This window comes from Lutra lutra, chromosome 18, assembly GCF_902655055.1.
Source record: "Lutra lutra chromosome 18, mLutLut1.2, whole genome shotgun sequence".
Taxonomy (NCBI): Eukaryota; Metazoa; Chordata; class Mammalia; order Carnivora; family Mustelidae; genus Lutra; species Lutra lutra.
Genome location: NC_062295.1, coordinates 35,293,332 through 35,305,941, shown reverse-complemented (window position 1 = coordinate 35,305,941; position 12,610 = coordinate 35,293,332). Strand labels below are relative to the sequence as shown.

The window sequence follows — 12,610 nt, the reverse complement described above, 5'->3', positions numbered from 1 at the left end:
AATATCTAAAAATAAACTTAATCGAGGAGGTGAAAGAGTTGTACTCTGAAAACTATAAACCACTGATGAAAGAAATTCAAGACAACACAGAGACATTCCACACTCATGGACTGGAAGAACAAATATTGTTAATGTGTCTCTATGACCCAAAGCAATCTACACGTTTAACACGATCCCTATCAGAACACTGACAGCATTTTTCACAGAAATGGAGCAAACAGTCCTAGAATCTGTATGGAACCATAGAAGACCTCAAATAGCCAGAGCAGTCTTGAAAAAACAAAACTGGAGGCATCACAACTCTAGATTTCAAGTTATATTATAATGTAGTAATGATTAAAACAGTATGGTACTGGTATAAAAACAGGAGAGTGGAACAGAACATAAAATCCAGAAATAAACCCATAATTATATGGTCAATTAACCATCAACAAAGGAGAACTGGATATCCAATGGGGAAAAAAGAGTCTCTTTAACAAATGGTGTGTGGCAGCAGTATGCAAAAGAACGCAACTGCACTACTTTCTTACATTGTACACACAAGAAAAGCTCCAAATGGATTAAAGACCTAAATGTGAAACCTGAAACCATAAAAATCCTTGAAGAGAGCACAGGCAGTAATGTCTTTGATACCGGCTGTAGCAACATTTTTCAAGATAACGTCTCCCGAGACAAGGGAAATAAAATAAAAAATAACTACTTGGGACTACACCAAAATAAGAAGTTTCTGCAGAGTGAAGGAAACAATCAACAAAACTAAAAGACAACCTACAGAATGGGAGAAGGTACCCGCAAATCCAATGAAGGGTTAATATCTGAACTATACAAAGGACTGATACAACTCGATACCCAAAGAACAAATAATCCAATTTTAAAAATGGGCAGAAAACATGAACATTTCTCCAAAGAAGACATCCAGATGGCCAACACACACACGAAAAAATGCCCAACATCACTTATCATCATGGAAATACAAATCGAAATTACAATGAGGTACCACCTCATACCTCTCAGAATGGCGAAAATCAACAACACAAGAAACAACAGGTGTTGGTAAGTATGTGGAGAAAAAGGAACCCTCTTTCACTGTTGGAGGGAACGCAAGCTGGTGGTGACACAGCCACTGTGGAAAGCGGTATGGCGCTTCCTCAAAAAACTGAATATAGAACTACCCTACGATACAGCAACTGCACTCTTGAGTACTTACCTAAAACAGACAAAAACGCTAATTCAAAGGGACACATGCACCCGGACTCCCCATGTTTATGGCAGCATTATTTACAATAGCCAAACTATGGAAGCAGCCCAAGTGTCCGTAAATCAATAAATGGATAAAGAAGATGTGGTATATACGTACAATGGAATATTATTCAGCCATAAAAAAGAATGAAATCTTATCATTTGCAACAATAGGGATGGAGCTAGAGACTATAATGCTAGGTGAAATCAGTCAGTCAGAGAAAGACAAATACCGTATGACTTCACTCATATGTGGAATTTAAGCAACAAATGAGCAAAAGAAAAAAAAAGAGAGACAAACCAAGAAACAGACTCTTTATAGAAAACAAACAGATGGTGACTAGAGGGGAGATGGGTGGGGAGATGGGGGAAATAGGGGACGGGACTCAAGAATGCACTTATGATGAAAAAAATGAAAATGAGTGGGGAAAAACAACAACATTGGGCTCCACTTGACGAAACAGAGCATTCAAAACTAAATACACGGGCATACACACATACATAATAGCAAGCAATGAGAACAAATACATACTCTGTTCGTGAGATATAAAATACTTCACTGGTATTTAAACACATCAGCTTTGTAACTAACAGTTGCCTCCCACAATGTGTTATTTTTCTTGAAGCTCCTTCTTAGGATGACGGCCTGGGGCCAACCTTGCCCCATAGGCATACTGGGGTAGGACCCCCAAGCAGTCCTGTGCAGCCACCAGAGCTGGGCACTGCGTAACTCCAGGGAATGTCCTTCACAAAGACAAAGGTGCCCAGAGGATCCCCAGGAGTTGGGCAACAGGCAGCACTATGAGCTGAGACTTCCAGACCTCAACCCTGCTGGTCATGCTGGCTTCATGGCCTGTCAGTGGAGCTGCGGACTTTGAAGGGGACCCTTTTGCTCTAGGCCTGTATCCCTTCTCACCCCCAGAGTTCACACGTACATCAGGGGTTATGCTGTGTCAGGCAAATTGGAATCTGAGCTACTTTCCTCGGACGGGGCGCCAAGGCCATGGGCTGCTATGGAATTCTAGTCCATCCCTCTGTCTCCTTAATGGGTACAGCCTTCTCAGCACCTCCCTGGAATTTCTGCCTCTAGAGGACCGCTCCCTCCTCAGATGTGACACCCCCCAACTCCCGGTAACTTCCCTTCAACCTCTCAAGGCAGCCTTAAGAATTTCATTTTACTACCACGGTGTGAATATCATAAAAAGCAACCAGAACAGGGCCAGCTAATACAGCAGTTAAGTGTCCTGCTAAACAATGTGTTAAAAAAGGAGACGCCTTTCTATCTGAACTTCATGTTGTTTTTACAGGAGAAAACAAGTTCTACATGAAAAGTCATCAGTGTGTTTAATGAACAGATTCAAATTTCTTTTGATTAGCCTCCTTTTCTTCCTAAAATGATGCTCCAAGATCTCAGCAGGGACAGAATGGGTCTCCAGAAACCATGACTGCCCTTTCTGTTAGCTGAACTCAAGTTTTCAGGCTCAAACAGGGCCACAACCTGAAGGGCAGACAGTGGGATACAGTCCACATAAACGTGGAAACCGAAGATGGGTGAGCCCCTGGAAGAGCTCCTGAACCCCAGCAGTCCATCTCAGATCATCAGCCAGAGCCAGGCTTCCTTCAGAGCCACAGCCTCCATACGGTCACGGGCACCTGCACGTTCATATGGCTTTTCCAGAGTTACCTTAGATACCTGAGAGGATTTTTAGTCTATCTTTTCTTCTTGAGTATCAACACTTTCAGAGAAATTATGTTTTTGTTCTTACTATGGGATGTACCTTTGGTAGCTAGTGGGTAAGTTCCTGGTTTTATAGCACATTTAACTTCTCTGGATATTTTTAAAGACCCAATTTTAAAACAAAGTATGAAAAGTATGCTTTCCACATTTACTATACTGTTTCTTTATAAAGAGGTTTTTGGAAGAACACCGAAATAAAAATAGGATTCCTAAACTTAACTCGACAGGAACATTTTCTCCACCTTTCAGGGAACCAGTTTTAAACTCCCCTGCTTTATTATTTTAACCCAAATTACCCTACTTTTGGTTTAAATAATCACTGCTTTATTTTGACAGTTATCTACAAAGATACTTCTTACCCTGCCCCCTTGCTATTTATTCCAGTTTGACAACCTCCTATCAATCCGGTCTTTGCTGTTTTTATTAGCCTAAAAGAATTTCTTCTTTAATATGCCAAGCCTTAGAGTGTACATACCAGATTAGTTGATCGTTATAGAGAAAGGCAGTGTATTTGACTATACTCAGGCTTTCCTCCATTCTATTAATAAAGGACTGGATTTTCAAATAAGTCATTTTATCCAATGGGAAGAAGCTGATTCCACCAAAAATGTCAAGGAGATCACATGACTGCAAATGCAACGTTTGCAAGTACTGTAGGAAAAAATAAGGCATTAATCTTACTAAAAGTACACTGAACATAGCAGTCTGACAGCTGAGAATCATTAGTCAATTTATGGTATGATTACATATTAGCACACTGATAGGACCAGTAAGCAGGTGGGCTACAGCGAACATGATGTGAAAAAGGTACCAATTTCAAAATTTGAGGTTCAAACACAAGTTATTAATAATTATTCAGGATTGTCTTATCTCTTGGAGTTATTTAATTCCTTACATGAGTGCTCCTCAAATTGTATTAATCTCATTAGGGATCTATACAATCTATACAATGATATCATGGACATCTTCTACTAAAAGTGACATCTTCTACTAAAATAAAATGGAAAGGACAAGTGTTGTTGACAGGTAGGAGAGCAATGAAGAAGAGAACAGATATTAAGAGACAGCATGAGAGTAAAGAATTATGGTCATTAAAGTGCGGGAACAAACAGGAAACAAAAGTAATTCATAAAAATGAAATAATTCAAAAACAGATCAAAGCTAGTTGAGGGGAAAAAAAGAGAATTATTTCTCTAAAAGCTAGCCTGAATTCTACCAGAGGTAAGCTATATAAAATTGAACTTACAATATAACAGAGTGACAACTATATTAGCACATTCATTTATCAGCACATTCATTTATCATTTGGGAAAAAATCTCACTAGTAACCACTAATGTGATAAAATCTATCGTGGCAAAAAATTTTACCTTGCATCAATACAGATTAAACAATACTCTGTTTAATGAATCATCATCAATGCCTAAGAATGTAGGACTTAGGTAAAGAGTTTAAATTCAGCTAATTAACCAATCAGCATGTGCTAAGTTCGCTTTTGAGTAAGCCCACACAGACACAGGTAGAATAAGGATGAAGCTGAAAGGTGTTTCCAAGATGATGTAGGGGTGCACAAAAATGGCAGGATGCTTTGATCCAAAACAAAATGTTACAGAAAGATAAAAGAATGGAAAGAATTTTCTCCCTGTTCTGGTATCGCCACAGTGTAGCTCAGTTTCTTTGTCACTTTCAAGTCCCAAATTTTTTTGTAAATAAGAAACAAACTTCTGTGTATATTTTTAAAAACTTGTTTGAAGACTACTGAGATTATAAATAAAATTCAAAACACTTACCCGATGGAAGAATTTCTCTAATCTTTCTTTTAGGAGCTTGACACCTCCATCTTCCATGGCTCTCAGAAATGTACCATTAAAAAGCTAATGATGTAAAAGATTTTTAAAAGTCAATTTCTTACACCCTTCAATTTGCCAGCATTAACAAATTCCTCTTTTCCTTTTAGATTAACTAATTCAGTTTATTTAATCCCCTCTATTCCTTTTAAATGTAAAAAATATTTACATGAGAAAGCCTGAATTATAAAATGAATCACACAAAAATCAATACTTTGTTAACTGATATTTCTGTGTAATCACCTAATCCTTTGGGACATTGTTTTTCTAAGTAGGCTTCCAGATGATCGATCAGCCTAGAGACCAGCACTGGCCTTGAACTCATGACGCTGAGATCAAGAGTTGGACACTTAGGGAACTGAGCCACCCAGGTGCCCTGCATTATTATTATTTTTTTAAAATCTCAACTCACACCCAAGTTTCACTTTACATAAAAAATTATCGCCAGACTTCTTAAATCATACAATATCTGCAGTATGCCTTCTCCTCAAGGACAAGGACTCTCTTGTTTGCCCATGGGGATACATTCCTAGTACAAGGCTAGGAATAGAGAAAGACTCAATACTCAGTGAATAAGTGTAACATAAACCTCAGTGCTGTTTCAAAGGCCCCATTATTTTCTCCCCTAAAACAGATACATAGTCACCATACAGTCATCAAAAGAGTTAAGATTTTAGGTTTTTTTAAAAATTTATTTGACAGACAGAGATCATAAGCAAGCAGAGAGGGAGGCAGAGAGAGAAGAGGAAGCAGGCTCCCTGCCGAGCAGAGAGCCTGATGTGGGGCTCAAGCCCCGCATAGGGCTCTCTGCTCGGCAGGGAGCCTGCTTCCTCCTCTCTCTCTCTGCCTGCCTCTCTGCCTACTTGTGATTTCTGTCAAATAAATAAATAAAATCTTTAAAAAAAAATAAATAAATAAAAATAAACAGGGGGTAACTGGCTAGACTCAATTCAGAAAGAACGTCATGCTTACCTTGTACATGCTGTAGCACTGTTGTAGCACTGAACTATAAACCTTGTCCTGCAAACACAAAAACACAGATCTCAATTCAAGGGGAAAAAAGTCCATGGCATAGCAAATATACAGTAACTCTTGGCAACACAATATAATGCTTGTAAGCTTAGACCTGTGACAGTTATGTGTTGACAATCAAATGTATTTAAACGCAGTTATGATCCAGTTTTAGGAGAGCTTTCAACAGATGATTAGAAGGCATCAGTGACACAAGATATTTTTATACAATTGTGTAAATAGTGTAAATAGACATGAAACTTCACTATGCATATCCTGAGAATCTTCTGCAAAATGACATAGCTTAAATTTGGCCAAGTCACTCAACATATTCAGTAAAACATTTTCTAGAAATATGAAATGAAAAATGACACATTACCAACAACTCCTCCTCTTGGTATTCAACAATTGGTTTTCCATCTTTAGTTTGCTTTTCAATTATAGGATTCCGAACAACCTACACAATTTTGATAGAACGAAATTACACAATGACCCAATTATATAAGTTTTTAATTTTCCCTTAAATGAAAAAATTTGAACACGCCACAACACCAAGAGCCCAAGAATACACTACATAGGAATTAGATTTTAAAATTGCAACCACCTTTATTGTAATTCTACTTTGCAACAACTAGAGGACTTCCCTAAAGTCCTAACAGTAAAGCTCACCCATAACTTCACTACACAAGTTCAAAAAGATGTACTGTGTATGTAAATACCATGACCATCCAGAAATTCTCTTCTGGCTCATTGAAGAACTGTCTATTCTTCTGTGTATGTAAAGACTTCGCAGGTTTTGATGGGCTAAATGTCCTAAAAAGGTTAAAAAAGAATATGTTGGGGATGGTTCTCCAAGTCGAATGAGTTTTAAGGATTCACTGAGCTCTGCAAAAGCGCCTTTAAAGACGTTACCTTGTAAACTGTACAATTGCTTCACATAATCCAACATTTCTGATTTTCTCATTCTTTTCTACTTCATTTGGATGGTAAAACAAAATTTTATTTTCCTCCTGAAATATGAAGACACAGAATCACATTAATATAAGCTTTTTTTTTTTTTCCCCCTTCCCATCTCGGCTGTCGAAAATGCTGTTTAACGTCAACCTCTCACGTCGCACATGCTAGCGGCAAATCAAAACAAAAACCCTTCTCAGAAAAATCAAGAAGTATCTTCCCCTCGATATGTAAACAAGGGTCACCAGCCTGGAAGGCAATTGTGATATTCCGTAAGTCACATGTCATCAGGAAGCACACAAGACAATTATTCTGAAAACTCGATTTTACGGTTTCTTTCCTCGTGCTAATTTTGCAAAACATGAGCATTTGTAAGAAATAAGCGTGTGCGCGCGTGCGTACACGTACGCCTCCGGGCGAGTAAAACTCAGCAGGTTCACGCGCATTTGGACTGACAGCCTTTAAAAGGACCGTGATTTGCTGCCAACAAGAACCGGACATCCTTTGAGGAAGTCACCGTCCCCACCTATGAAACAAACAAAAACCCATCCCTGGAATTTATTTATCAGTTCGGAAAAAAACTTTCCTAGGGGCCTCCAAGCGTGCGTTATTTTAGGGTTACAGTCCCCCACTCTCCATCCACGTTTCTGGTCGGGGACTTCCAGGAACAAAAACAGAAGCTCAATCTCAGTCGCCCCGGATTGGCGCAAAAAGACTCAACCCGTGCGGAGAGATAATTAGCCTGCTGAGCCCTCGTTCAATACACAGGCTTTGATCCAGGACGAGAGAGAGAGAGAGAGAGAGAGAGAGAGACCGACCGACCCTGCCGGCGCTGTCTGGCCCCCACTTATTCCCCGCCCGGACGCACACCTGACACAAAACCTCCGCCCATGCCGCCCGAGGAAGGAAGTGATAGGTGCTGCGCGGTGACCCCTCCACCCCACCCGGGGGCGCGCCCCCAAGGTTCCCCGGGCCCGCCGCGGGCCGGCCCGGCCGCCCCCGCCCTCGGGTCCTCCTCCGACCGCCGGCTGCCACCCGCGCGCGGCCCCGTTCCGCGTACCTCGCCCTCGCGCGGCCCGAAGCGCGGGTTGTAGATGAAGAAACTCAGCAGCGCCGGCGGAAACTGCTTCTCCTGGGCCGTCCCGGCCCCAGCGCCGGCTGCCGCTGCCGCCATCCCGGCCCGGCCCCCGCCTCGGGAGCCTCTCTCTGCCCGCCCAGAGACAGCCGCCCTGAGGAGACCGCACTTCCGCCTCGCTCGCGGTCGCCCCGGAAGTGCTCGCCGCCGGCCCGGAATAAGAACCCGCCGCCCGGCGTCCCCTTCTGGCGAGCACCTGCGGGGGTTCCTTTCTTGTTTGTTTCTCTGGCAGGTGTTTCTTATTTGAGAGTGAAGGTGAAAGTGAAACTTTTTCGTTTGTTTGTTTGCTCCCAGATATATATATCCTGGCTGCAGCGAGGGCTGCGTATTTAAAGAAAATTAGAACGGGCATGGTTTGTGTCTTTTTTTTTTTTTTTGGAAGGGAGAGTAGAGTGGAGGCGCAAAGGAAGCCTCTGCGTGATGTGCGGTCAGCTGGGCGATTTGCCCCCTTCCATCATGTACAGGGTCCCTCTTGGCGTGTATGGATTTTCTTGATCCCAGTTGGAGAGACCTCAGGTGACTGCTGGATCAAACGAAGCCGATGGGGTTTGCGCCTTACCCCAACTCCAGTGGCTCCGGGGAGGAAGACGGAGCGCAGATGTGAAAGCACTGGGGTCGGGGAGGAGTGTGTGGACAAAGCGGGACCAGAGTGCGGCATTCCTAGCGGAGGGCCCAGTCCCGGACCTTGGCGAGCAGGGCATCGCCCTTTCTTAGTAGTTTTGAGGAGTCACTTGCTTTTGAGCTCTGTAGATTATGACATGGCTGGAACAGCTCGTGACTTCTGGCTTCTCGTATTGGGAGTTCAAACCCTTGCAGCCCACCGCTTGGCCGAACTCAAAACGACCTTGGTTTAGTTTGACTCATTTGTCACAGATCAAATTTAGAAACTGGACCTCTTATTCAAGCTGGCAGAATAGACCTTCATGTTTAGGGAGGAGATGCATTGAAATTTGGAGGTGAGATGGATCTGGATACTTCTCCTAGTCCTATCACTCACTCAACAAGGTGTGAAACCTTGCACCAATTACCTACCTTCAACCACCTCTAATTCGGATTTGTAAAATGACTAATAGTAAATGATTACCTAGTAGGAATAGTGCTTTAAGAATTAAATGGGATTATGAATTGCACATATAATGCCCAGCACTTCATCATTATTCAACAAATGGTTACCATTACTTGCTCTTGAAATACTTTCCCAAATAACTTGCTCTGGTGCATGAAATTCTCCACTAGATACAGTGTTTTGGTATTAAAGCAATTATTTTAAAATATTTTTTAAGATAGCAGAATCCCCTCTCCTCTCTTCTTCCTTTTATCCCTGAAAAGTCTGTGGGGAGTTCTAAGACATAAAATAGCTGCGGAGCTACCATCTATGATTTACTGGGGTCTAAGAGTACCTTTTGGCTTTTTCCAGGGGCTACCCATCATTCCCATCTCCCTTGGAAAGCCTAAAGCCCCTGCCTGGGACCTAGTGACTCCAAGGACATAGTTTGAAAACTCCAGGTTAAAGGAGTCTCTCCTTTGTCTCTGAGAAATTCTTCTCGAAAAGTAGAAGAGCCCAGGGTTGAGGTTGGAACACCTGAATTTTTAGTTCTGGTTTTGCCATTTACCAGTTGAATGAACTTTGACTAATCACTTACCTTCTTCAATCCCCGTTTCCTCCTTGGCAAAATAAGGTTAGTACCTACTTCGCAGGGTTATTGCACAATTACACCAGATGATCCAAATGAAAACACTTGGTAAAGTACAAAGTACCACAGAAATGTGGGGCAAGAGCCCTTCACAGCATTAGTCAAGCTTTCTCCCCGGCACACTTCTACTTCCTTGTATACTTTGCCTCCTCGGCATGCATTCAATCAATTTAATTAATTGCCACAGGAAAGAGATGATACAAAACTAAAATGAAACAAAACCCCAGAAATCAAAGTGCTTTTTAAGTTTCAAAAGCCAAGGAGGCAAGAAAGCTCAGACATTAATGCACCCGCCTCTCTCACAGTCTGCGGGGGTGCACGGATGTAGTGTGGGAGGAGTGGTGATGATAGACACTTAGATATTTTTGGAGACTTCAGAGCAGAGAGGATGTGTAGTTGCTTCCTTGTGTAACTGGGGGTGGTGATAGAGGAGGCTCCAGAACTTCCCTCCTCCCGCAAATACAACATACAGCTACGCATAGCGCAATTCCTTCTGAGAGAAATCCAGAGACAAGCTGAATGACTCCTACACATCAGTTGAATGAGGAAATACCCCAATCGAAATGGGCAGGAAAGGCTGATACATGGTCTCATCACAACCCCCCACCCAAGCACAGCATCACACAATGAGGAGGGAACCTTGGACTCCTAGCCTCTCTGTGGGTTTGGATTGTACATCTAGCTACCCCAACTTTTAAGGCTCCAACCCACGGCCCCATCTTCAAAACACCTAACTCTGAATGCCAGTGGGACTTGCATTTACTAGAACCACAGGACTATATAGCAAAGAAGGAGTTCTTAATGGTTATGTGAACCTTCACCATGGCGAACCCCTCAAAGCTCAGTACAGAGGGAGCAGGCAAGATGCCGGTCAATCTTTCCCTGGAAGGAATTTGACTGTATACTTTACAAGCTGCTGCCTGGGGGTCTGGCTTCTAATTTAGCACATATTTAGGGGCTGGCTGCTGTCCTTCCTGGAGCCCAAAATAGCTGGTTGGCACTACACCCAATTTCCCCCTCCGTTCACTTTGAAGAATAAAACCAAGTCCCCAGTATCTCCCTGGAAGAAGCTTGTCCACACATGTAGTGTGCCAACATTTACAGTCACCACCCAAGGATATGGGCCCCCAAATTACCTGGCTCTGATAGCCAGGACGCATTTGGGAGCCCTACCGCGCCATAGCAAAAAGCAGGTCTTAAATAGGACAGGAGCGCCCTCCAGTGGCCATGCACCTGGGCTCAGCACAGAGAGAGCCCTCCTCCCACCCGAATGTCAAGAAGGAAAACGTTGGGCTTACATCCCAAGTTAGACCAAATGGCCCCAACAAACATTCACAGAACATGCCATCCAATAGCAGCAGAATTCCCATTCTTCTCAAGCCCACACAAAAAATTGTCCATGATCACGTTAGAACACAAAAGAAGTCTTAACCAAAATTTAATAAGATTGAAATCCTATCAAGCATTTTTTTCTGACCACAAATGATAGGAAACTACATATCCGTGACCAGGGGAAAACTGGAAAATTCATAAATATGTGGAGATTAAACAAAATTCTCCTGAGGGACCTATAGGTCAAAGGAGAAATAAAAATGGAAACAAGGGGCACATGGGTGGCTTAACCCACTGAGCCACTCAGGCGCACCTGATAAATATCTATATTAAGAAAAAAAAAAAAAGTGGGGGTGCCTGGCTGGCTCAGTTGATTAAGCATCTGCCTTCAGCTCAGGTCATGATCCCAGGGTCCTGGGATCAAGCCCTGCATCTAGCAAGGAGTCTGGTTTTCCCGCTCCCCTTATCCCTCTCCCCCGTTCATGCACTCACTCATGCGCTCTCAAATAAATAAATAAATAATTTTTAAAAAGTTTAAGATCTCAAACAACCTAAGTTTATACCTCAAGGAATTAACGAAAGAAGAGCAGGGGCACCTGGGTGGCTCAGTGGGTTAGGCCTCTGCTTTCGGCTCAGGTCATGATCTCAGGGTCCTGGGATCAAGCCCTGCGTCGGGCTCTCTGCTCAGCAGGGGAGCCTGTTTCCTTCTCTCTCTCTCTGCCTGCCTCTCTGCCTACTTGTGATCTCTGTCTGTCAAATAAATACATAAATAAAATCTTAAAAAAAAAAAAAGAGAAGAGCAAACGAAGCCCAAAATTTGGTAGGAAAAAGGATGGGAAAACTAAGATCAGATGGGAATTAAAGGGAATAGAGACTAAAAGGACAACAGAAAAGTTCAAAGAAATGAGGAAGTAGGTTTTTGAGAAGATAAACAAGATTGACAAACCTTTAGCTAGACTAAGGAAAAAGAAGATGCGAAATCAGAGGTGAGACATGACAACTGGTAATACAGAAGTAGTAAGGGTCATAAGAAACTATTGTGAATAATTACACACCAACAAATTAGATAACATAGGAGAAATGGAGACGTTGTTAGAAACATAGAACTTACCAAGACTGAATAATAAAGAAATAGAAAATCTGAATAGACCAATTACAGAATTTAAAATGTATTTCAAAGTTTGTTTCAAATGATGTTACCAGGCAGTAATAATCAAAACACTACAGTACTGACATAAAACAGACACATAGATCAAATGGAACAGAATTGAGAGCCCAGACATAAACCCATTATATGTTGCTAATTAACTTACGACAAAGGAGCCAGGAATATACAACATGGAAAGGATGGTCTCTTCAATGAATGGTATTGGGAAAACAGGATAGCTCATGCAAAATAACTAAACGAGATCTCTATTTTACTCCACACACAAAAATCAACTCAATATGGATCAAATCCTTGGACAAAACTACAACTTTACTCGAACATAAAGACTGTAACAGTAAAACTCCTAGAAGAAAACCTGGGTCAGCTCTTTGACATTGACCTCAGCGATGATTTTTTTTTTTTTTAGATTTGACACCAAAAGCAAAAATAAGCAATTGGGAGTAAATCAAACTAAAAAGCTTCTGTGCCGCAAAGGCCATCAATGAAATGGAAAG

At 42.0% G+C, this 12,610-nt stretch overlaps 1 protein-coding gene across 4 annotated transcripts in view; it reads right to left on the bottom strand.

The window, feature by feature from the left end:
* Positions 1-8,052, bottom strand: part of CCZ1 (CCZ1 homolog, vacuolar protein trafficking and biogenesis associated) — a 32,554-nt gene extending 24,502 nt beyond the window's left edge. For 2 of the 4 annotated variants that reach the window (XM_047713428.1, XM_047713431.1), the window contains exons 1-7: positions 7,848-8,052; positions 6,746-6,843; positions 6,553-6,646; positions 6,213-6,290; positions 5,795-5,842; positions 4,766-4,849; positions 3,453-3,628 (exon numbers count right to left, since the gene is read on the bottom strand). In XM_047713428.1, coding sequence (XP_047569384.1) covers positions 3,453-3,628; positions 4,766-4,849; positions 5,795-5,842; positions 6,213-6,290; positions 6,553-6,646; positions 6,746-6,843; positions 7,848-7,961 — 692 coding nt within the window. In that variant the 5' untranslated portion in view covers positions 7,962-8,052. The remainder of the gene's footprint in view (positions 1-3,452; positions 3,629-4,765; positions 4,850-5,794; positions 5,843-6,212; positions 6,291-6,552; positions 6,647-6,745; positions 6,844-7,847) is intronic. The other 2 variants (XM_047713432.1, XM_047713429.1) reach the window with 2 other exon arrangements.
* Positions 8,053-12,610: the final 4,558 nt, after the last annotated feature.